This window comes from Cottoperca gobio, chromosome 6 (genome assembly GCF_900634415.1).
Source record: "Cottoperca gobio chromosome 6, fCotGob3.1, whole genome shotgun sequence".
Lineage (NCBI taxonomy): Eukaryota > Metazoa > Chordata > Actinopteri > Perciformes > Bovichtidae > Cottoperca > Cottoperca gobio.
Genome location: NC_041360.1, coordinates 20,210,595 through 20,237,803, shown reverse-complemented (window position 1 = coordinate 20,237,803; position 27,209 = coordinate 20,210,595). Strand labels below are relative to the sequence as shown.

The 27,209-nt window shown below is 42.3% G+C and overlaps 1 protein-coding gene across 1 annotated transcript in view; it reads right to left on the bottom strand.

The window, feature by feature from the left end:
- Positions 1-27,209, bottom strand: part of LOC115009378 (neuronal cell adhesion molecule-like) — a 70,435-nt gene that overhangs the window by 20,246 nt on the left and 22,980 nt on the right. The window contains 5 exon segments of the mRNA XM_029433334.1: positions 284-406; positions 777-970; positions 1,591-1,696; positions 2,244-2,255; positions 3,360-3,535. Coding sequence (XP_029289194.1) covers positions 284-406; positions 777-970; positions 1,591-1,696; positions 2,244-2,255; positions 3,360-3,444 — 520 coding nt within the window. The 5' untranslated portion in view covers positions 3,445-3,535.

Sequence of the window (27,209 nt, the reverse complement as noted above, 5' to 3'; positions counted from 1 at the left end):
AATATGCTGGACCAATTAGAACCCTTTAATTAAATGCTTGGAGATCTCATTAAGAACTCATTTCTCATAAACCCATACGGATGCAAGTGATGGTCACAGTTGTTCATATTATTGTAAGGAATCTAAGGAATTTATGTGAAAGGAACATGTTTATATTAAGCAGCCAAACACAGGCTGTACATTTTAAAGAACTCTTATGGGGAAAAAGCCTACAAGTCAGCAACAGTGTGTTATATTGTGTTCATGTATGCAGCTAAAACATTATCACGACTGAAGCGCTCACTATTGTCCATCCAGAATATGATGGGAGGAGGCAGCCCAGCAGGGGGTCGACAGGCCAGCACCAAGGACACGCCCTCCTGAACCACCATTGCCCTGATTTTCTCCTTCGACCACAAGGGGGACCCTGGAGAAGGATACAAACGTCAGTGGATGAGGATTATCGTAATTTGGCATTAAATATGGGTTGCTAATGGACTGTCGCTGACATGATGACAGAGGTGAAGGGGCAGGATGAGATGGCTGATGCCTGACTGAATAACAATGCACTAGAGGAGAAACACAAAGGGATATTCGCTCTATCTAATGTTACATCCTGCAGAGTGAAACATGCCGCCTTCTACATGCAACCTTTACCTGTCAGGAGTGCTCTTAAGATGGAAAATGCAACTTAATTATAAAAAGAAAAAAAGAATGATGTGAGATATGCGTGACATTAAGAATATGGAAGAAAAGAAAAATGAAATTATAGAGATGATAGACTGCACTGCACTTACTGGACTGTTGGACGACTATGTTGTTGGAAACAGCAGTTCCATGTTTGTTCCTCGATGTGCACTGGTACACGGACTCATAATGTTCCGCCTTCGCTCTGCTGATGTCCACCACAAGGGTCCCGGAGTGGGGCTTCATGGTCACGTTGGGGTCCTCGTCGATGTCAAAGTGGGTCCCATTTCTGGTCCAGGAGAAACTGAGAGATAAAATACAGACCCGTGTCATAACAGTGTAGCTAATAAACACAGTAATACCAGTTTAAAGAGGTTAGACACAGGGTTACTGGTTAGGTATAGAGAAATAGTTTAAAATGCATGCATGTGTGCTCTTAGTCTATTCTTGTGAGGACCGTTTGTTTTGTTGGAGAAATTTCATTTTCAAAAGATTCAAACTGTATTACACTTACTTCACTTCTTCAAAAGGGTGTTTGAGGGTTACATAAGACTTGTTTCAGGGGGAAGGCTATGTGAGGGTAAAGGGAAGGCTCAGGGCTGAGAAATGTATTTCGTCAACGAGGGTCCTCACAAGTAGAGAAGTACAAGTGTGTGTGTTAATGAGGTATTACACTAAGATAGATAAAAGGGAAGAGATGGCATAATTTAGAGCAAAAGATTCAAAAGCATTAGCTACAATGAAGCTGTCTCAGAATGTGTAGGAATAAAATACCTCCTTTGTTTATTCTATCTTGAATAAACTAGAACTTTACTCATATTTTAGACTGAAATCTCTGTCGACTTGGTGTTTGAATCCACAGCTGGAGTGTCTTTGTTCGTATCAGCATCATGAAAGCAAAATAACATTTTCACAGATTCCTACCTGGGGTGAGGCTTCCCCTTCGCCTCACAGTGGATTACAATGTTCTCTCGTGGGTCAATGATGTAATCCTTGGGGGATTGGTGAGTTATGGTTGGTGGCTGTGGCACTAAAAAACGATCAGAAAGAGGGTTTTTTTTTTTATCATGTCCTTTACTGCATAACTAAGCCGTTTTCTGTTGCTGTATTGACCACAGAAGCAGTCGTTACCAATCGCATGCAGACTTACCACACTGAATCAAACCAGACGGCTGTTTGATGACAGACACAAAAAGCCCTCATGACATGTGGAACAGCAGAAAAGGCCATGCAGCACGCTCAGATACATTTCACTTTATTGTAATGATCCGATGCTTAATGTATTCCTGTCAGTGCTGGGGAAATAACTAATGGACTATGACAAAACAAATGAAATAAGAACTCATGCTCTTTGCAATAATGCTCTACGAAAAATGCTCTACCACTGCAGAAACACACAGAAACCAAAACAAAGAAACACAGATCAATGCATGCAATATATTAAAGTCCACTCCAAATCACACTCAGCGTCTTATAAAATACATAAATGTAAAAAAGGTTCAAATGTAACCTTTAAGGCACAACAACAAACTGCAAGCACAACCTCTGCAGTGAATTCACACTAGTTTGAGACTTACATCCTTCCAGAACTTTAGTGTTTTCCCCAAGAATCAGCAAACAAGAAAGACAAATTGTGACAGTAAAGAGAGCCAGACATTAGTGGTGCAAAATATCTTCCTGCATTATTTCGGCTTCACACTCGTTTGAAGGCCAGCTCCCTGGTGAGAAATGCCAGCCTCCATTGGTCAACAGCTCCAACCAAACAATAAGTAGAAGATGTACAGTACCACCGTGACATCAGGCCGTGGTGCTGGAAGTCAGTCTGGACACTTGTTTCAAAAGGAGAAACACTGGGTCTGACAGTGTATCAGACAACAGAAACAGAAAACGGACCCTAGTAATACGTAGATCTATCTATATTTGATCTATATCAAATATGAATAGATAGGTCAGAGCTGAAAACATTAAACGATTAATATAAATATAAAACTATGTGTATATTCAAAAAAAAGAACATTCGCCAGTCCCTGCTTTTCAAATGTGGAGATTTAATGTTTTTATTTGTTGTATAAGTCCACAAACTGAATTTCTTTGGGTTTTAGACTGTAGAATAAATACAGATTAAACAATTATTTCTACATTTTAATACATTTATTGTAGAACAGCATGATCGTTCTAAACGATAAGCTGCTTTAATCTAAAAGTATTAAAAAAGGTTATCAAATATATTCTAATTTGGATAAAAACACTATCCCTGCCAACAATTATTTTCAGTATAATTGAATCTATTTCCTTTATTAATTGAGGAAAAGCTCATCTTATTTACTATTTTGCCAAGAGTTAAATGTGAAGCTCGGTACCACTGTAAAGGATACCAATGACAGCTAGTTAGCTTAGCTTAGCACAATGACTGGAAACAGCTAGCCTGTCAGAAGATTGAGAAGTCAGAACAGGCACAGTTTACTGAGCCCACAGTAACAGTACATCTCAGTACATCGCTTGTTCTGTCCCAATAACAGTGCAAAACCTAAACATATCCAGTTTATTGTGATAAATGACAAAAACAAATCAGCAAATCCTCAAAGTTGAGAAGCTGGAACCAGCAAATGGCACTTTTGCCAATACATTTTGACCCGACTTTAGTCACATTTTACACTCTCTTGGATATAAACGTGTGTGGTGTGTTGCCTTACGGTCTAGTGGGACCTCCAGCGCAGTGGCGAGGTGTACCAGGAACAGCACCAGCAGTGCTTCGTCCATCCTCCTTCTCTCCATCATTGGTGTGTGATGCGAAGGTCTGCCCCCAAATACCGCGACGCCCCTCCTCTCTGCTCAGTCACGCTGTCTGAGGACACGTGCACATTCACAACTACAGGAAGAGAAAGAAAGAGAGAGCGTCAGAGATAAGAGGCAGGAGGCAGAGATTACTGGGTTAAATGGCACGTCCAGTTACTGCGGCTATCAATCATAAAACTGAGTTTATTCTGTTGTGTTCATCAGCTGTTGAGAGAGAGCGAGACAGATACATATAGCTATGGCCACGGATCAATGTTAGTTGCCATGCAGTGCAGTTTGCTGGAAGCTATCTTTTTTGATCTCGTGCACTCCAATACGGAGCGACGTGGCCCACATGGGTTCACTTTGCCCGGCTAATCACCGCCGTGGCCATGATGCCATTAGGCTTCGCTGCCATATCGATCACATCAGCCGGCGGATGACATGCCAAGGGACAAGACACGGGGACAGTCACTTTACTTTCCATTTCACTCTCAGCTTTATCAGTTTGATTGACTGACTGACTGAGCCCGCAGCAAACCGATCCTCAATGAGGTCAGATTTCAGAGTGTGAACCATCATTCTTTCATGGGATTGTTGTAGTGGGGAAACATCATGTGGGATTGGGCAGATCTTAGATCTCTGACATAGACACCGTTCAATGGGGACAGATTGTACAAGTTCAACAAGGTTTTCAGGGTCAAGCGAGGTGACTTGGTTCGAACACACTGGTGAAAGGCTAATTGGCTATTGAATAACTGTTAATTAAGTGAGGATTTTCTTTTCCTGTGTTACACAATAAAATCTAATTATGCATCCATCACAACACGAGTGCGGATGCGCTGTGAATAGACTGGAAATAGAAATGTATGTACTGTATTGAACAAACCAGGTCTGAAATCTTTCTCTTGTTGCCTGGCAGCTCAGTGTTGCCATATCACATCCGTCATCCAACCAGAAGCAATTATTCTTTTGAGACAAAGTTAAAAAGGAACGCAAACTGTTGAAATAATCACTACCAGGGTCATTAAAATCAGTGTGACCCAAACTTCAGAGATTTAAATAATGACTTTGCTCAATTCAATTTAAAGTCATTTGCATAATTCATTATTTTCCTAAGAATGTGAGCGCAGCTTGCATATGATGAGTACAAAGAATTAGGAAACAGAACTCAGGGGGTGGCATTTTCTGTCTTTTAACTGGAGCCTGACCTGTTTTTATCTTGCTCCTCCTGCCTGTCTTGTCTGTCCAAGGCATCGGCTGGTACAGTATTAAAATGTCACAGCTTAATTTAGAGCTCAGGCAGACTCATTTGCTGCGTTATCACAAAACCACACTATCAAATGTGGGATACTAAAGCTGGTTCATGTATAAAAGAATCAAATCGCGCCCATCAAAAGGGGGAGCTGCATACTTTTACTGCTCTCCTGCCTTTGGGTAAGGGCCGGGTCGAGGCTGCAGATGAGGTGGTGGAAGCTGTGTCTGGGACCAGAGGCTAGGCAGTCAGACTCTGGCCTGATCTTCCTTGGGGATCCGGTGTGTTTGTTAGTGCTGCCCTACAGTCATGATTCAGTAGCGGCCCCAGAGCCGGCGTCTGGTGTCATGGGAGGAGACCAAGGCTAATGTCGGCTGCCCCGGCTTCCACTACACCTCTCTAGGGAAGGCCTATATTATTCGCCTAGGGCACTGCCTGGTACACAATCAGGCAGCTCTGGCTTTGGGGTTTCACATAAAGAGATCCACAGGGGGCAATTTCATCAAGCTCATTTGCAGGCTGCAGCAAGGGGCGCTGCATCCGCACTGAGCAGAAAACCTGCAACACACTTTTGTCATCAATGTTTATTTACAACTTGCAAATGTGTTTACAATCAGATATCATTTAAGCAAAATGTAGTCGTGGCAATTAGCAAGGCATTGCATTGTAATAATCTCTCAGTTAAATGTAGTTGATGTAAAATAGCCTGCTCTAAATATCCTGGGCACAATGTAACAGACTTATGTTGTTGTACCTTCCTCACATTTCCTCTATAGAAGACAATAAAGAACGAATCTAAAAGGTTTTTAAGATCACTGTCTTTTGTAAGAAAACATCAAATACAAGCTGAACTTGGCATTGCAAAGTCACAAGTGAAGTGAAAAAAAAGGACAGCCTGCGACAGCAAGAGAATAAATGTGTTAATTATACATTTTATGGTGAATCCACGAAAGCCTGATGATTCTTATCTGGAAAGGAGCCAGGGCTTCATCCAGGATTAATTTCCCAATTTAATGAGGTGTAGCAGCTCAGCTCAAGCCGGTCAGCATGTGTGTGTCTCTGTGTGCATACTGTGTATGTGTGGCTGTATTCCTTTGTGTGTATGTGTGCTATAATTATCCCTGAGAGCTGCAGTGATACGGGACCAACCCCTCATATCCCTCTCACAGTACGACGACAATGGCAATTCAAGTGAGGCTCTTAAGACGTGAAACCAACCACCAGGGCCTGAAACTATTGACATCCTGCCTGAACAATGAACATACAGATGATTAAAAACAGCCATATCGGACCTATTAAAATTAAGTATTGGAGTATTTATGTTCATTATTCTAAAACCTTTACTTTACAAATGCAGCCGAGTCCCGCACAGTGAGCTTGTTCTGAGCGTAAGCTAGAGGAGCCCTGCATCTTAAAGAAGAAACTAAAAACCCAGAACTCACTTCTCATTTGAATATACAATTCTTCAAGGAGACACACAATCAGAAAATGTCCATCACTGTTGTTGAACTTTCCAATGAATCTTGTGCCGACGGGACTGGAAAAGCCAAAGTCAATAAAGCTCACTCCGGTGCAGACTGCTGAGGCCGAGATAAAAACACAGCACTGTTTGGAGTGCTGTGCCAAAAGCTTTCAGACTGCTGATGAAATCAAACAGGAAATGGTCTCTTAGAAAGAAACGTGGCAGGTTGGTACGGACACTTCCAGCCAGGAATTGTAGCTATTTTTCTAAATAGATGAGACCAAGAGGATGATGGACTCAGATACTGTCTCACTTAGAAATCTCAATAGGATAGTTATTAAAGGCACTTCCTCGTGAGGACTTAAAGAGTACACAAAGGAGCAAACCAGTGTGCTAACTCCTTAAACCAGCATTAACCTTTTGGCCACTAAGCCAATCACCTTTTCAGTATATATGGTGTACGTGTTTGCAAACAGTTGCTCATTAAAAATACATTTTGGGGGCCTGTTTGCCTTTAATACAGCCGAAGATAGAGAGGAACGGGGGAGAGAGAGAGGACGACACGCAGCAGTAAGGAATCAGCCCTAGTGCCTGTATGAGGTGAGCTTCCGTGCAAGTGTTGCCTATTAATTAAGTTTTTACTATTATTATATTTATTAACATGTATTATCATTCATTTTAAGTTGTTTTTATGGCCACCTGGTGAATTTAAGTCCAATATTCTCTCTCCTTTACGCTCTATTTCATGTCTGGTGGTGCAAGTCAATGGCCGCCTGGAATGGTTGGCAAAACAACCTGAAACACAACAGCATAGTTTGCAAAATGGTAAGTGGTGATATAAGGTAAATTTGATTTGTATTAAATGAAGTAAAGCATGCAAAACCACTGTTAAGGGCCTTAAATGCCACTGCACAACCTATTTATTCAGTAAAAATAAATGTCAGCTAAATAAAAGGCACTAATGATAATTACTGTCTACAGCTACAACCCCACCTTCACTCAGAGCTTGCTTTTCTCTCTGTTCATTTCGTCCGTGGAGAAAACACTCAGCACTCGTGTAAAAGCTGCATTGAGCTGTCCGGCTCCTCATTCAGTCAGCCTCTTCAATTACTCCATTGTCATTTTCCCATGGCCAACTACTTCACCATCCCAAAACTAATTGGTTTTGTGCACATGTCAGACACGTAGCACATTACAGCGACGCACACACACACACACATGAGCAAAGACATATTCATGCATGCTGGCTGCAGAACGTGAGGGTCAGGACTTGTCTGAGCACACAGATGGAGCTGACAGAGGCACGAGCACTGAGAATCGAAGCACACCACGGTGTGACTGAATGGCAGTCAGCAGAGAAAAAAGCACAATTGAATTCCCTTAAAGCAACAGATACTACTCCATATGTGAACCACAAGCAAAAATATTGTCATTGTCTGTGCCAAACAATAGTGATGTAATATTGCAATACTGACAAAATCACTTCTGTCAGTTCTGTACAGTTTTCACATCTATGATGGAAGAACAGCCGTCCTCTTATGCCAAGCACCCAAATTAACTCCTATAATCAGTGCTATTGATGATGGCTCATGCAATCAGGGGTTTGTGAGGCTCGGTATGGCCTTAATGGAGCAGCAGGGATCCCCTACAGACGGCTGAATGTGGGGGTATAATGATGAGAATGGCTCGGCACTCAGGAAGGTGGTGATGAGAAAACGGATACGGTTGGAAGAGTTTATTTTTCTGAGGCCGCCGGGTGCTCCCGCTGCAGCTCAGGATGTCACTGCATGGTATTCACGCCCAGAGCTGCGTGCCATTAAGCATCTATAAGGGAGAGGGAGGTCGCCTGAAAGGCTTTGATGTATTGTAGAAGATAGTGAGTCTTTCATTTGGTTACCAACGTTTGGGAAAGTCACAACCACATTGGATTTGAATATAAAGCTATCACTCTGCTAAATAGTCCTCTGTACGTCTAAACAACAGCTGAAAGGAACATTGCATTGTTACCGTCTTTAATTGCTATTCTTTCAAGAGGAGTCATAGTTAATGTAGTGGGAAGGCATTAGCACTGAGATCAATTATAGTCATGATGTATGGGGTTGAATGTTCAGTGGCTTTGACTAATACCTCTCACAGGCTTCGTATCTGCAGCTACAGGATCACAATGAAAATTCTGTAGGCCGGCTTCAACGTGCGTTTCCCATAATCTTCTCATTAGCTTTTATAATTGGGAGACGTATGCAAATAATTGGTGTGTTTAACATGTGAATTGGGGTCCTGTTGTTCAGGGAGACCCCACAGCTCAAAAACATGCCGCGGCCTTTTCATCCGCTCTGTACAATGGCAGACAAAGTGAGGATCTTCAATTCATCGGCTCCACGGTCAATATGTCCTTCTTTTTTCTCTTGTTGGGCGAATACAGTAAACTACAACTAGTTTGGATACGTAGACATCTTCACCTATGATGTGTTAAAGGTGCAAACCAATTTTACACATCAAGATCATAAACTTAAACTTTGGTTTGTAGGCTGCAAACGTGCGTAAGTGGTACAAACTGAGTGGAGTTACAAATGGAAGAGCGATACTTTAAAGATATGTTGCTGTATTTTCAAAACTTCTCCCCCAGCTATCAATCTACCTCAACTCCTAATGCTAATGGGCATCTGCTACTAATGCAATGTGTCCGGCAATTTGTTTGGTCCTCCTCCTTTCACAGAGCACCGCACATTGGCATTCACTAAGCTTCCTGCATGTACACGCCAAAAACACTCCGGGATTCGCTCTCCGTCCCCTCTGCCCAAATGCTAATCACTGCCGGCGCCGGCACTTCTGAGAGGGAGCTCCTCTTTAGCATGCAGATGGAGGCAGCACTACTAGATGGGACGGCTGTGTAAAGGGAGAAATCCCTGCCTGTTCCACCTGAATGGAACCGAAGGGCATTTAACTTTCATCTTATCACTGCAGAGCAGCTAAATATGACATACTAGTTGGAGAGTCACGTCCTCACATTATACCAGCACTCCCTGTGAGAGCCTTCTTGTGATTGGACGGGTGTGTGAGGCCCTCTCTTTCTCCTTAGGATAATTGCTGGTGGCAAATTGGAGGTCTTTTAATCTTTTCCTCACAATGTAGCAAAATATATAAATTAGTAGCTAATAAAGTAGCAATGGCAGCAAGGTGGCAAAAGTTAAGTCCCAAAAGGTGCATTTGTACGCTTGTCTGACACCTGACTTGTACAGTAGCTCATTACTGGAGAATTAAACGAGTGGAGGCACTTTTAAAAAGCGTTCATTAAAATGAGATCAGGAGGGGAAGCAGCACCGACTGAACGAGCAACCTTTGACCTTTATGTGATAGTTGTTCCCCACACTATAATTACTCCTTAAAAGAGGATGTTTCAATATCCCCAAGTAGTGCTGCTCGTGCATTGGTGGATGTAAATTCATACTCCCTTACTCCCATTTGCATTCTCCTTGTTTGTGTGTGCTCGCAGAGTCTATGGGTCAGCGCAGGACGTCAGACATTCAAGATGGAGCTTAAGTACACTTGGACTGCCACATGAGTGTATTATGGGTGAGGCCATTCATATGCTGAGCAGAGGTTCATTATCATGAGCAAATGCAGGAGAGTGGGAGGAATGCATGCCGACTGGCTTCCTGAATAGCTAAAAGGACTCTCAAAATCCTCTGCATACAACGTCACAAAACACACTTTAGCTACAGAAACATAACAGCTTTGGGAAAGTAATCAACACAAAACCAATCTGCTGTGGGAAGACAAGCAAATCCTTTGAGACAGCAGACATAAACACCCATGCATATGTGGAATGAGAGACAAATAGTTATTATTATAGGCATACAATATAATCCACAAAATACAGAAGGAAACTATATCATAGCTAAATATAGAGCCACTCCATACAGCTTTCAGCACAGCAGAGGCACTCAACATTGCACTCCAAAAGGGCACTCTGTATCCATGGCAATCACCTCCTGTTCTCATATCTCCATGCTGACAACAAGATGTCAACCCTCTCATCAAACACAGACATGTAGGGGTGGAAAAATGGACAAAGGGGCCCAGACCCATTTGTCATCTCATAAGTAACCTTGGAGAGAAACTGTACGCTTGGCATCTGCTCTGCCACCAAAAACGTCTCAACCTCCTCTGAGCTCAACAAAAGAGGTATGATTAGAATCTCAGTTTGCTACCGTGTCCGCACCGGATGGCTTACTCCACACATGAAGGGTCTCTCACGATGGGGCCAATATGTGGAGTTTACTTTGAGCTTAGGGGGTGCAACAAAAAAAAAGAGTGTGTGAGACAGGCAGTGGAGGAAATGTTCACCTCAGAGTAGACAAACAAAAGCTGGCAGCCGTGATGTTTTGCAGCAAATTAACTCCTGTGGGCCTTGTAATGTCAGCCGGGGTAACACAGAGAAACTGTGTCCACATACGATTGCTCAGAGTCAACAGTTAATGCAACCAGTCCTTTCTGGAAAAGCACTACTGTATAATAAACACTCTTCTACTGGAATTTGAATTGTGCTGATACAGTACAGGCAGGCAGGCAGGCAGGCAGCGATGAGTCATTTAAAGCCGTCTAAGCTTTGTATGGTACCATTCAGTCGAGAAAAATCTGCCAACAACATCAGATAACAAAGCATGAACACTGACTGTGGGCTGGAACAATCCCTTACCCCTGCAGGTTACCAGAACATGTAATCGGCCAGTGAGAAAGTAGCAGGTGGACAGAGGCAGCGAGATCTAATGTTATTGAGGACAATCTTCTTTGCCCTGAGGCCATGTCGGTATGCATAATCAAAATAAACAGCATGCTGGAATTATACCAAAGCGTGAAAAGGGACTTGAGTAAGAGAGAGTAAAGAAAAATACCTTTTAACTGTGCAGCATTTAAAAATAGTACCTGTAAGTATATACAGACATCTAAAATGTGCTAAAACAAGAGTCTACACAGCAATGCTAGCAGCGCTGTGATGCTATACTTTGAGCTAAATGCTAACATCAGCATGCTAACATGCTCATGTTTAGCAAGTATAATGCTTATAACATGTGTGCCATCTTAGTTTCACATGTTAGCATGCTAAAAATCATTGAGACACAAATGTGAACCTTATGATGGCGCTACAGTAAAAGTCTTTAGGGTTCATCATCTGGGCATCATAGATATCTGCGCCAAATGTCATAGCAATCCATCAATCAGTTTTAAGATATTTCAGTAAAACCCAAAAAGAATAAGGGATGGTGCCACTAAAGTCAGGGGAATTCATCCTCTGGGAACTATGAATGCCTGTACAAAATTTTCATGGCGTATTTCAGTGGTGGACCAACCAAGCAGTGACGACAGACCAACATTGCCACCCCAAGAGCCATGCCCCTAGCATGGCAAAAAAAAAAAAAGATAGAATATGCTAGAAAGTCTACTGACAACATCAGATAACAAAGCCTGAAGACCGTGACAGTGTGCTAGGACACTCAGTTACCAGAACGTGTAATTTGCCAGGGATAAAATAGTGGTGAGAAAATCCCCGGCAGGTGGACAGAGACAGCGAGGTCTAGTGTTATTGAGTGCCACCTCTACATTCACAGACTGCAACAATAGGCCTCTCCTGCCGCTCCCCTCCTCCTCCTCCTCTTCCTCCTCCTCCTCTGCAAGCTCTTTCCACTCCACCCCACCTGTGTCTGTGAAAGGTCAGCGCAGAGGAGGGTCCTCACCCCCCTCCTAAAACCCACAGCTCCCACTCCACAATCAGCCCCAACACTGGAGCCCAGTGCCAGGAAACTCAATCAAAGAGGGGCTTCAGAGGGCTCCAGACCTCTCAAAACCCTCCATTGTCTCCAGAAGGCTTCCCCACACCAAGGCCGGTCCATATGTAACACTGTAAGAGGAGTTGCTCATTATGGCCCGTCCCCGGTTCCACTTTGTCTCTTTTGTGCAGCTGACAGAAGAATCCAGTTGCCCAGCCGGGCCAATAAAAGGAGAGAGCAGTTACGTGGAAAAAAAAAAGAAAAAGAACGGGAAAAAAATGAGAAAAGGATTCATTTGCAGGACAGGATGATGACAAGACACGTATGTTGCGTGTGTTAGTGCAGCGCATTCAGGCGTGAAAGAGACACGCAACACATAACCTGTTGTGTCACTGCAAGATCTTTAATCGCATGTTTAAAATGTGCCATTCATCCTACGAGTTAGTGAGTATTGACTGATGGACACACCACACCACAATGTGTGTGAATGTCAGAGCAATCCATTATCACATAAAGGAAGCCCTATGTAGTTGCCCCCCCCCCTGCCCTCCCTCTCTTTCAGCCCCTCCTCAGCTCCATTCAGATACGGCAGGTGAATACAAATCATTTCCCCTTCGCTGCTCTCTGAAAGGACTCACCATCCAATTTCGGACATAGAGGATACAAACAATAGTCCTTTCAAATTGTGAGAAAATCAAATCATGGCCTTTTTTTAAATTAAAGACACAACCAGGAATTAACCCTTCCAAAATGCTACACAAGTTCTCACCAAGACGTATCAAAGGATGCGAGTTACATTTTCACACAATAAAAGTATAAAGCTTTGACCGCAACTAACGATTATTTTTCTTTAGTGATTTAACGGTCATTCATTTTTTCGATTAGTGAGGCATAGCATTAATAAAATGTAAGATCCTGCATGTTAGTGTAACAGGTAATGCAGAATAACTAATAAGAGGAGATGGGGCAGAAAATCCAAATCAGGAGAATAAAAGTGTGATTTTGCAGATTGCATCAAAACAGTAATTATTAATATAGATTTTAATTTGTCCATCTTTCACATTATTTAGATTTTATTTGTTGACAGTCATTGTCATACTTATTGCCAAAGTTTTAGTTCTTAAAGTTAGATTTTTATTTAATTTTTGAGAAGCTGAATAATGTACTCAAAACAATTAATTGATTAGCAAACATTTGTTTTAGTCAGTACATGCGGGAGCAGCAATAGCAGTGTCTGTCAAACTGGACACATATCGTCATTTAGTTTTTATTCCTTTACAAAAGCTGTAATATCTTAAATTTTAGATTTCATATCACACTTTTTTGTTTTAGTCCTTTTTGTTGTGGAAACAAAGGTTGTATATTTATATTGTAGAATATATTTTCTCATAGTTTTTGTTGACAAAATAAACAGCAACACACATTTGAGTAGCTGGTAACTAACAAATGTTTTATACGTTTGCTCGATTAATGTGTAAAAGCAATTCATCTACATATTAATAGTCCTTCAATGCACTGATTGATGAATGGACTTGAAGTGAAGTTAAATATTAGACATATTTCCATCACTTGTATATTCACTCTGTTCGTGCAGAAGCAGTGAACCGAGACACACAGCATTTCCCCAACCTGTTAGTGTATAAAAACTGAATCATACACAATATAATCCGCTTGAGACACCAAAATAACACACGCGGAAATGCTGCTTAATGTGAAACTGTGTGCCAGCTGCACTGATCTAAACACTGTCTTTCAGCCAAGTCTGAACACTTTGATTACATTGGCTTGAGCTATGGCCACTCTATTTCACCAGTCAGGTTTTCATATGCTAAACTTAACTAACTAATTAGGGGAATAGAACAATTTATCAAAGATAGCCCTGAGTAAACTCCCCTGACTGTATTTGAAATGAAGAGTGGCGCTGTGTGTTTTCATTTTAAATATTCCCCATACAAAGACTTTTGATAGAATTTCATCTAAAATCTTGAAAAACTTCTTTATTTTACAGATAAATTAAATAACAGGGAGTGAGATAACATCTCCCTTAAGCGAATGGATGTAGTATTTTGTGAACAAGTAATTGGATGACCTCGTTTTGTTTGAGGCACAGTTTTTTTGTGAATTAAAGAGAGAATGTTGAAGATTAAAGACTACAACGGAAAGCCCCTGGTGGTGACTGACTGATGGCGCTTCAACAGGGCTGAGAGTGAACATGTTTCTCTCCGTCTCATGGGTCAGGATGACTGAAATGTTAGCTAATGAGTATTAATGATACTAACGAAGGACTTGGCTTTCTCAAAAAGGAATTCCCTTTATGTGCTCCATTTGCAAGTTAAGTGAAGATGTGATGTGAAAACTCACCAGAGACTCAAAGCGTAAAGGTTTCCTGGTGTTATAGCTTAGACATTTTCCCTTTTACATCCATCCCGTGGAGAGTTTGAGTGTGTTTCGAGTGGCTTTGGTGTTTGGCCCATAGGGCTTCGCAGCTCAGACAAACAGTGGTCCATCGTTACAGATCATCTGGTCCCATCAGAAATAATGGCCCTGACAAGAACTGCACTATCAGCCCTCATTTGTCAAATGGTGATTCCGGAGGAAACATTGCTCCCGTTTAACACTAACAGTCCGGCCGGCTTCCGCTAACAGCCTCTGTCCTGTGTCTGTGTTTGACAGGATGAGACTGGTCGCTAATGCAGGAGAAGTATCTGCTGAGTGTTGGATAATGTCTGGGTGAGGCTGGAGTGGAGGTTTTACTGACTGCGTCTATCACTTGGTGAGTGTAAAAAAAGAACACTGGGACTGGGAGGTCGAGCAGCTCGCGTCCAGCCGTGCCGGGAAGGAGACCAGAGGTGTTTCCGTGTGTTTGTACCCTCAGGGTCAAACGAGACAGAAAAATGAATTATTGCCATAACAGATAATGGTACAGTATCTCTGCTGGAACCCCTTCCCCTCCGCTGTCTACACATGGCCAATATAATGCATTTTATGGTCACCTAAATATATCATAAACATAAACGCAGGTATACACATTCATTAGCAGGGTATCGTTTGAAAATGTTCTATACTAATACTGATATATACAGTATATATATATATAGAGTCTGGGTTTTGGTATATAGCCTACAAGTGGGAAATATGTTTGTTAATTTTAAAGGATTGAGAAAATAGCACTCTTGTGACTGCTCTTAAATGTTTCACTGAAATCGTAGAATTTGTAAAGTAGTAAACCTTGTTAGGAAAATGTCAGTCAAGCTCATTCTGTTCCACATTAATCAGGTTTAATCAGCCAAGGTAAGTGAAAACAGCTGTTGGGATGTACCACGGTGGTTTATTTAGATTTAGTTAGTTAATATGACTGAAAGCTTCTGTAACCCTGAGGCTGTTCAATATGGACATTAAGATCAGATTCCATAAAATGTAAAGGAATAAATTAATGCACAAATATGCATCATTTGAGTCATTCTTGATTCTGTCATTTTGAAAACATCCAATGGAATCTATAAACAAAAAATATTGGTAGATATAGGCTTGATGTAGCTTGTTATTTCAGTCACACACACACACACACACACACACACACACACACACACACACACACACACACACACACACACACACACACACACACACACACACACACACACACAAGGTAAAGAGAGAGATTTCTCATTAGAATTGGCTGAGATGCAAGTGAGCGAGGGGTTACATCTAAATTCAGCCATTTGTATTCCACCGCACAACACCCGGAGAGCAGGCTGTTTATATTGATGGGCAGATAGACTTGGCCTTGAACCAGGACCCACGCCTAACAGCCACATAAATCATTTGGTTTCTTAGAGGCCCCTCCAAACAGATAGATCTCACCAGCTTATGACGGTGTGAGGACAATCTTCTCTCTCCTGAAGCCAGAAAATTGGGTATGGATAATTAAAGTGTGTTAAACAAAAAGGAACGCATGCTTTAAAGTAGTGACTTGGAACCATATGTAGGGCAAATATAACCTGGGCTGTATTTCCTCTACACATATTGCTCTGTTTATATAAAGAACAAAAAACACTCAAGCGAGTAGACTACACGCTGCTCCTTCTTACTTTAAAAAAAGATCCTCTCAAGCCAGTCAAGTATTCTGTCTAAAGAACTTTTTTTCTTGAGCTCAGGTAACAAATCCAGTTCCTTTGATCACTCGGTTAAAGGAATAATTCAACATGAGGCCGTCCTCTGGGTGTCTCCAAAAAGAATCATGAAAAAGAAACACTTTAAATCTTGTGTTTACCAGAAATCTGTTTATAAGTTTCTGTACTAAAAAAAAGAAACACTTGACTAAAGAAATGTTAGTCGACTAATACTCAAAACGACTGATTAGTCGAATAATCTACATAGAGGTGGCAGCCCTAGTTCAACATATGGGAAACCAAACCGCTAAATATGGAGCTATAGCCAGGAGACAATTAGCTTAGCTTAGCATAAAGACTGGAAGCAGGGGGAAACCGCTAGCCTCGCACGGTCAAAGAAATAGTTCCAGCATATAACGTCCTGATAAACCACAAGTTTGGACCGAGCGAGGCTAGCTGTTTCTCCTTAGTTCCTGTCTTTATGCTAAGATAAGATAACTGGCTGCTGGCTTCAGCACTAATACTTATACGTTCAACTTCACACTCACAATGGACAACAGATGAATGCGAATAGAGAAAAGACTATAGATGCATTCCGCCGTGCGAACAAGGAAAATCTTTGAGGCTGGACTAGATAATTGCACACAGAGGGCAGTGAAGGTAGAACGACACCTGGAGGAAGGTTGTGCAGGTGAGAGAAGGTGAAAATAAGGATGGAGATGCAGAGCCAGATATAGAATGGTGTCTCCTCAGACTCTGCAGGCTGTCTGCTGAGCGGTCTGTGAGTCAGTTGTGCATGAAGCCGGCTTTCTCCGCAACCCTGGAAGATGGAGGAGAGCTGAAGCCCCTCAGGAGGGGCCTCACCAACCTCTTTCACATCACTCAGCCTCTTTCTCTCCCTCACTGTCTTTGTATCCATCTATTCATACATTTCTTTATTCATGTCCTTCTTTCTGACACTTTAGCCGTGTCTCCCTGCACCTCCCTGTCTCTGCTTCTCATACGGGCACAGAGATACTGAAAAACACTCATACATCCTCTCAATCACACACACACACACACACACACACACACACACACACACACACACACACACACACACACACACACACACACACACACACACACACACACACACACACACACACACATAACATGCGCAGAGAGGAGTGTTGACACGGAGAACCGTCAGAGAATTGTCAGGCTCGTATCAAAGAGATACCTTAGAAATATCTCGATGCGTTCATCTGAAACGCGGTCTGCTGGGAGCAGCCCACGGTGCCCTCTGTGTGCGTTGAATCCCTTTACTCATCTGAAACTTGTCTGATCTTAGAACTGCTGCCGCTTTCTAACCTTGTGCAAACGGTGCTGCTTCACTGACGACAAAACACTGTTTATGTACGCTGACCTTCGTGGAGAGGAGGTTCTTTGTGAAGTCGGTGGCTCACAGTCCAGGTCCTCAGTGTTTTAAACTGTACAGTGCAGTCAGAACGTATTGAGATAGACACACACACCTTTTTTGGGATGATTCAAAGCATTCATTTGAAGGTCTTTCCAGATATACCCATTTTTCCATGTAGCCTCCCAATTCTAAGGGGACAAAACATAATTGGGCAATTAAAAGGAGAAATTCTGGTCTCATACATTTCAACATTGAACTCATCTGACAATGTTAAAGAAAAGCCAGACAGGGTTAGAAACACGAGATGACATTTTTATCTTAGTTTATCAGAGATCTGACAGGAAATGAGAGGGACAGAGAACGAAAATGACATGCAACAAACAAATATCCCTAAACAGACTTGAGCAGTGGACCACACAGTCATTCTTTAAAATAAATCATCATATTTAATCAGAAAATGACTGGCTGGACTCTACGACCCACAGCAAACAGTAAATGATTGGCGTTCTCTGGGGTGTTGCTCTGCCAGGACTGTGCTGCAGCCATCTGCACCTCTTGCTCGTTTCAGGGACTTTTCGCCTTCAGTCTGGTATCGAGCAAGTGAAACACATGATGAGTTGGCCTGAGGTCGGGTGGACAATAAAGAGTTTCGCCAGAAAACTCCTTGGTTGCCCTTTCTGTGTGTTGAGGATTGTTGTCCTGCAGCACTCTGCTAAAAATGTCCAATATGCCAGAGTCAGCACTCATCTCATTGTCATGCATTCATTTCAGGTCAAATGGAAAATTCATACACTCACAAATACTTTCCGACTGCACTGTTTATGAAAAGACTGAGTTATGTAGTCAATCAAAAGCCAAACTCATGTAGCGGTAACTATAGTGCAGCTATTTCTAAAGGGGCAAAGCTCTGATTGTCTGATCCCCAATCTTATTCCCACCTTCCCCCACTTGGCAGTAAAACATACAAACAATAATACCACACTCCCTGACGGCCATGTGAGAGAAACCGGTGAAAGACAGCACTATGGAGGTAAACAGAAACCTCTGCGGCCTTCTATTGAAGGGATCTGAATGCAGCTGCTCACAATGGATGCTTCACGCCTCACTGTGTTTCAAACCGCAAATACGGTCTGCAGCTCCCAAGTGTGGCCCTCTGTGACTCGGCCATTGAAAAATGTGGACTCAGCCTCTCTTGCCTGCAGCACACATTCACAACAACGACCGACTGCCGCGGCGGGAGGACAAGAGAGAAACGGAAAGAATGACAGCTTCAGAGACAAACAGATTGACAGATAGGCAGAGGCAAAGCGAAAGATTGAAATAGGCACATAAATGGATAAACTGAGATAGAGAGCTATCTCCCCCCCCCCCCCCTGCATCGCCAAAAATAAAACAAGCGTAGCACCAACACCAGAGGTAGATGAGCTCCGAGACGTCAGAGTCCCTTAACTCTGCACTCGGCTGTGCGTGGCCGAGGTGGGATCTTTCCTTCACACTCCACTGGGCGGTGGACACGCATCACACCGTGTCCCCTCCACTCACAGAGCATCAGATCAACTCCCCGCTGAATCCCAGACACACTTTCAGCACCGCCGAATGAGGGGAAGAGCCAATGGTTGCTCAGGGTCATTTAAAAAAATAAAAATAAAAACCTGTGTGAGCTGAGAGTCCTCTGGGCTCTCATGCACGCTGAGACGGCGCGCTTATGGGAGCTACTTTAGCTCTTAATTGTGCAACTGCCATTTGGGAACTTTTCTACCTCTGCGTGCTCCATTACGACACATTATGTGTCAATAAGAGAGAGGCACTAGGCAAATATAGCCTCTAAGTGCTATTTTGTGATCTCTAAGTATTGACGCCCACTGTCACAGCAGTGGGCTAGGATGAGAGGGTGTGTTACCTTGACAACCATATGCATCAAACAGACAGTTGGACATTAGAAACACAGTGTAGGTTTTTTTTTAATTCTCTGCCAAACCTCGCTGCCAAAATGGAGGCTGACACAAAAAGATCCTTTCCCAGTGGACAAATGGCAGTGAAGCGAGCGGTGACCTTTGGCTTACAGCTAGAGCAAAGGAGCAGGCATCACAACACAGACGGAAAGAGAGGTAGCGCTGGAAGTGAGTAAGGGATGTCGGAGCGCTACAGAGAGACTTAATATTAATACATTCACGCTCTGGCAGCAGCATAGATGAAGATATTTGGACTGGAGACACTTGCCAGGCATGGCAAACAGACTGACATTTGTGTGTGTTCACATCCTACGGGAGGGGAAATGCCTTTGAGAAGAACAAGAACGTTTGATTCGGAGAGGCAGGAAGTTCACACTGTTTTGGAAAATGATGATGTTAGTGGAGATGATGTGTTGAGAAATAATGGATTCAAAGCCTGACGGAAAAGTTTCCAATTTACCAGAGAAACTCAAATATCCTCTCTCCTCCTCCTCCTCCCTGGCTAGTTGTCGGCTGCTGCTGCTTCTTCTTCTTCTTCTTCTCTGGGTTTCTTCAGTCTGGGTAAACAAAAATGATAGAGAATAAAACATTTTAGTATTCAAAAATCTGATTTCTCTGCTCTCCATTCATGGAAACAACTCGGGACTTTAAAACAACCAGGAAGGAAAATACAATCTTTTCTAATAAGGTTTCTAGGGAGGAGGTTTTGCACGGCTACAGTATGCTTATTTCACAATGGGCCGACTACTCTCGCTTTGATTTTATTATAATCTGCTAAAATCCCTCTTTTATATTGGAAGTCTCCTGCGCTGTCACAGTCACGCCACAGATTAAACACCAGGATGTTCCGACATCAAACGCTTGGTCTTGTGATTTATATTTTTTTAATGCATAATCATCCCTTGAGTGTGTTGACTCTTTGGAAATGCACTTAAATCACTTCCAGCCGGGACACATGTTGATCCAAACATCTAAAACTGTGAACGTGTTAACATGGATGTGTAATCCAAACTGGTAGACACAAAAAGCATGTTGCTGAGAGCTGGAGGAGAAACACATCTCCCTCCGTCTCTCTTCTTGTCTCGTCTTATCTCCCTGAGCTCTTTCTTCTCCTTTTATCTGCAGTCGTCCTCACTCCTGTCCTCTCCTCTCTCACGATCTCCTCTGCTCAATACAGCCTTCATTTCCCTTTGTCTCCTCGCCCCTCCTGTTATCTCCTGCTTTCTAACTTGCCAAAACTAATCCCCTTTTCTACTTTAATGTCTTCTTCCCCATCTCAGCACCTCCCTTCTTTTTTTGTTTTGAAGAGCCAAAACACAATCCCCTGCTCTCCTAAAATCTCCTCCAGTCTTTCCTGCCAGAGTTGTTAAGCCCTAAAATCAAGACCCCCCCCCCCCCCCCCCTCCCCTCCATGCAGTCTTGGTCTTGACATATTTTCAAAAAATACACAAGCTGTTAAAAACAAAGTACTAATGTATGTTCCTTAGCTTTCTGTTCTGATCTATTCTGTCCTTTCTGACGCCTCACATGGGGTCACACGTCAAGGCTCAGATGTCCTCTCGTAACCTTTCCTGTCATTTCTTTCTCTCCTCTCTAATAATCTCCTTGCGTTATAAATATTCTCTTCCTAACCTTCTTATTATGTCCTACCCACCTTTATTTCATGTCCAATGCTGTCTTCTCTTCCCCTCCATCACTGTCACAGAGAACACATTCAAATACCAGAATCGATGAGCAAAATGATTGAAGAAGCCAATCCAATTTACTTCTAGCAAAGGATTATCGACTTCAGTCTGCTGCTCCAAATAAAAGTGTGAAAGCCCTATTGAGAGATGCCGCCGTTTCCACTCGGTTAAATACAAACACTGCTTTCTGCACCGCTGCACAGATACAGTTGTGAACTACAGGTTTACATTAAGTCTATTTCACAGAAATAACAGATGCGGTTTCTTCAGTTGTTTTCTCCCAAGATCCCCCTTTTGTATTTCAAACTTCAAGTCTGCAGCCTTGTCTGAAAACATTTGAGTTGTTTATTTCATGCTATTCTCCTGAAACCTACGTTATTCACTTCAAGCTCGTGTCCAAGTGAAGGATTCAGGAAGCCTTAGCACTATAGTCAATAACATATTACTCTCTACAGAATCTTACAACAGAAAGTCTGGTCTTTCCACTGCCCTGAATTTGACCCATATTTTAAAAACCACTACATGCTATTCACTCACAGCAGCACGTTGTATTAGTGCTGACACCTGTGCTGACACCATACCTGTGCACAGAACTACCATCTTGTTCAGCTCAGGATCATTTCATGCCTCCCTGTGCATGTGCCAGAAGGCAGTGAAACATCTGATTACAGCTTAGGCCAATGAATAAAACACAACAACAAAATGACCTTTGAATGAGCTGAAGGCTGATCCCATCAAAAGCGCCCCCCCATGACATCAAGCCAGCCATCCCGCCACCCCACCTCTGCTCTGAGAGCTGAGAGCTGAGCTCAGTCCTGCTCGGCTCCCATGGTGATGAGAAGCGGGTCGGAGAACCGAGACTGAATATAGCCTGAGATCGGATGCCGACAGTGGGCAACGAGCAGGACTACAAAACGCCTCACAGCAAGAGACGCGCGGTGCTCTCAATACCGCGGGGAGGGCTCTCGTATCACGAGTGCTGTCAAACAAAACAGACATCTGAATTGTTCATGAATATAGACAACAAAACAAAATGTTACACGGAGAAAAGATTAGAGATACAGCAAATAAATAGAGGAAATGTCATTTATAATAATCCTGATACGTAAAACTCCTCTAATCAATATTTTGTATATTACCAAGGGTAATATCACCCGACTCTGCAGTTCCTCTCAGCTCTACTGAGTGGTTTTTTTGTAGTTTTCTCCGCACTGTTTTCGGTTTTATAGCCCACTTAACTGTTTTGGTTCACTCTCACATCAGTGTTGTTTCCAGCAGCAGAATGCTTTGCTTCAGCAAGGTCAGAAAATCCACTAAACACAACCTGCCCAGCAACTAAAGGACAGATACTTACCTTAGGGGTTAGACAATATCATAACAGAGAGTGAATATTTGATTTGTATTTATTATGAGGCCAGAAACACGACTCTAAATGAATGCTAATGTTGCTCCGTGTTTGCAAGATGTGTAAATAAGCAACTGTGTGCTAACATGTTAGCGATATTAACTTGGTGATAATATGTCAGTGTTGCGTTTACAGCTTGTTGTGCTGCCCCCAAGTGGCTGCCAAAAAAGTAGAATTGCAGCCTAAATAATTAATCTTGGGTGTGTAAATTATTACAATATATTTCAACGATACATCTCTATGAATATAAATACCATATTAATATTTAGTATCTAGTAATGTGGATATGCTGAGTTAACACATAGTTGAATTAATGCTATTCATTACAGCATTCACTTAACTTTAATGCTTAAAGACTTGGTAAAAAGGAAATGAAACTCGCCTCTAAAGACGTGGTTTATGTTTTCACATCGCACAAAATAAGAGCGTCCAGTAAAGTGAGATGTCCTCAGGTTGAACAAGCGTGGCCCGCTGCAGATAATGCCAGGTAACAGTAGTGAGGTGTCACACATCTCTTTAATGAGATTCTGTTGGTTCTCTCCGGCAGGCTGTGTTGTTTTGAGTGTGTGTGTGTGTGTGTGTGTGTGTGTGTGTGTGTGTGTGTGTGTGTGTGTGTGTGTGTCCTCAGACAGGGGATGGGAGCTCAGCACCGGCATAGCGGCCTGTGGGTTTAATTTTAGTCTCTTCCCTAATGAGAGGCAGAGTGTTGCTGCATACGATACCGCTCTCCCAATGAAGCATCATTACCGCCGAAGAGGGGAGAAGTAATTAGAGCCGGAACACACTCTTCCCCTATGATGAATTTACATTACGGTACACGGCTCTCAGAGACAGAGATGTGCTCTTATGCCATTACACTGAAGACAAGCTGAGATTCAACAGAACAAAGGTGATGTGTTGATATGCAAGTGCAAAGAAAAGTGCAAACTATCCATGAAAATGTTACTAACACTGCTGACTGTCCGAGGAAACTTGTGAAAGACTCACTGAAAAAAGAAAAGTGTGCTCAAGAATCAATCACACCTGTCAATACCTCAAGGCTGCAGTTAGAGGACAGAACCAACTGGATTTGCTGTTTTATATTTATATTATATTCCTTCCTGATTAATCTACAGATCACGTTCTCAATTAATCTATCAAATTCTAATTTCATTTATTGTTTGGGGTATGTTTTAGATTTCAATAAAAACTTTCCTTAAGCCCTAAATCACATCTTCAAACAGTGTATAACCCAACAATAATCACATAACACAAACATACTTCACAATTCAGAAGCTTTTGGGAACGCTTGGTATCCAAAGTATTAAATTAAAGCTAATTAAATGTATCGTTTTGTTCATGATCAACACTGTAAACAATAATGAAAACAGTAAAAAAACTCAGAAATGTTTGATTAACAATGATATAAAATAAAATCCTCACGTTTAAGAGGTTTGCACTCTTAAATACTTCGTAGTTTTGCTTAATAAAATGCTTAGAATTGTTTTTTAGTGATATATTAATTGTCTCAGCAGTAGAATCATCCAAGAGGTTTCATTAGTTGAGGAATGGCGAAACATCTTCAAGACAATAAATCCAGTTGATTTGGACAATCACCTGCAGACCAAGAGCATCACAAGCTGCACTTCCTACACAACAGGTAATGCCCATCAACGAAAGAGAGAATACGTCACCTTAATCTCAGTCTGTGTCATTAAGCATTAATCTCTTCAGCTGTGTGCATCGGCTGTGTGAGAGCACAGTTCAGTTGTCATAATCCCGGTGGCTGTGTATTCCTCGATGTGTCTGCTGGGACTGAGTGACAGTAAAGAGAGACGAGCTGATTCCCTCACAAAATCACCCCCCACCCCCTACAACACACCCACAACCCCTCCTCCCCTCCTCCCTCCCCTCTCACAGTGGGATTAAAACAACCTTTTGTCTCTCTACAATAGAGGTTAAACATTTCCTGGTATCACATGAACAACAACCAGAATCAACCAAATGACTGGGTGGGTCTTTTAAAATGCATAAAGATGCATTCAATATTCAACAAGTTATTTGTTTTGTATCACAACTGTCAGCAGGATGAGGAGATGACAGAGCATAACATCCTGCCATATGAATTTGGCACAGCATAAAAGCACCATTGACAGTATAATTGCATGTGAAATCAAATGGCAGCCAGTGTACACTGGAGTAACTGTCAGCTGTACCGATTGTGCTCGAGTCAATGCCGCTTTACTGGATGTTCAGTAGAGGGTGGAGGTGGAGCAAAACCAGCAAAGCTACGCAAATAAAAGGAAAAAGCCTCAAGGCACATCCTGAGGACTTCCTTTCCCATACGGTGAGAAGCCAGAGAAAGTGCTCACCTACACTCAACAGATGTCCCCAATGCAATCTAATCTAGATGACACAGTGAGGGGAAGCTTATTTACTGCCGACTCCTCACCGGTATTATTGCCACCCTTTTTAAAAGAATGGATGTGAAAAAGGTCTTTTGGCGTCCGTTAGCTATGGTTGCAGAGGGCAACAATGGTGGGAGCTATCCCTTTGAAAGAGTCACTATTCTCTGGGCCCGGCCCTAAATAATGCTCCTCTCATTACAAAAGCACAGAAAATGTAACATTATCCAGCTCAAAGCACATTGTCCATCAAAAGTGAACAAGGATTTAGAGTCCGGTATCTATAAAACCTTTAACTTTCTTTTCACATTTTTCCCTCTGTAACTAAATAAATGTACTCATGTACTGTACTTGAGCACAAGTCTGAAGTACTTTACTATTATGTGTTACCTTCCACTTGTACTCTGCTACTTTCAGAGGGAAATAATGTACTTTTTACTCCACTGCTTTAAAAAATGTCTCTTTTCAGATTAAGATTTGACAAAAAACACATTCTGATTTTGGAAAATACAACAAGTTGTTAAAGATTGAACGAGTGGTTCCCTAGTGGCGTGTGGCTGTCATTCTACACTTTTCCATTTGTAACCAATAATATCCAAAAAACAATGATTACAGAAAAGTCCAAAAGGTGAAAACAGATTGAAGCAGAACCTTTAGTTTTGTCTTCTATCCTCTCCCATGCACCGTCTCACGACCCTTCAGATTTGTCTTGTGACCCTTTTGAGGGCCCCGACTCCTATGTTGGGAAACACTGGACTAAGCCTATCTGTATATAAAGCAGTATAAAGGGTTATTTTACTGTACTGTGCAGTACTAGTACATTTGGATAGTTTCAATTTTAAATGTTTTGAGTGCTTTTACTTACAATGGAGACATTTTCTTTTACTTAAACGTTCCCTGTGGAGTTTATAACCACAAGCAGCGCTATGGAGCTGTTTCTCTAAGAATGGGTTTTGTTTCTCGTGCATTCACACGCGGTTCAACGATACATATTTCTACCAAATGTTTCACACTACTCCACTGATCTCCACGTGGTAGTAACACATATGCACGCAGGGAAGAAGAAGACTGCAAGCATGTAAATACGGATGTGCTGGATTTTGCTAATGTTTAATGAGGAAGGAAATGCATTTAACACATTTGAATGAGCTCAGGGATACACGCATGGGTTTTCTTGCGTGACACTAAATGTAAAACACAACTTTCAGTTGTTGACAAGAAAAGCCCACAGGGAGCCTTTGATCTGAGTACTTCTTCAACTGCTGCTCAATTGTTTCCTCTGGTTTAGTGTTCGGTACAGGTTTGGGAATAGCCACTTATTAATCCCACAAAGGCATATGAATTCTGTCCGCAGCAGTGGGACATGCTCAATGGCTTCACAACATGGTCATTGTTGCATGCAACAGCGAGTATATAATCTCCACCCACTTACCATGATGAAACCATCAGCCTCCAGAGCGTCAGAGCTTCATTGGTGGTCAAGAGACCCGAGACCTCTGCGCTGGAATGAATTCCAACTTAATTCACTGATGAACGGATTCAGTCGTTTTCTATGTACACGTAACTCATCACGCTTTCTCAGCATCTAACGTCACCGCATGAGAAGCCATTAAATTAAAAAATGTATCATAAATAAAAGCTTTCATAGAGGCAGACGTCTTTCAGAGAGATGATGGATAGCGGCGAGGTGTAGGCATTATGGTTTGAAACAAGTGAAAGGGCCATATTTCATTGAGCGAGGGGCGTGATTGACCAAGTCTAATGGGCATTATTTCTGCACACTGACTCTGTTGAGCAGAGACACTGGCTGAACCCTGCCGACCCATTGCTCCTTCAGACTCACACTGAGATAGCACCGGCGCCCTCCCTGCTCTTTGTCACGACACCAATAGAATAACAATATTTCATTGGCAACTGCATATTTCAATGGCAACTTTTAACAGAACAAAGTTCATGCTGCGGTCTAGACCAAGCCCTGCCTAACTAGAGCTGCATGCTGTTTGCATGTGTGTGTGTGTGTATGTGTGTGTGTTTGTGCGTGCATTTGTCTATCAGTGGGTGTTCGTGGCGAGGAATCCTTTCGAGTTTCCTATTCAGTAATGTGAATGGGAGTGAAATATGATTGGCTCAGGGAGAGAATGAGGGGTTGGGTTCAGAAGGCTATCGAGGAAGGGTGGGGGGACGCTTGTGAAATACTTCAGACGAGTATAGATCATTTAGCCCTTTTAAATTTTGCTCCTAATGCATTTCTATACCTACAAGTAATTTTCAACGCTCGTTTGTTTGAGAACTCCAAACACGTTTTCGGGTCAAATTGAATCAGTAATTGGTTAAATGAGATTC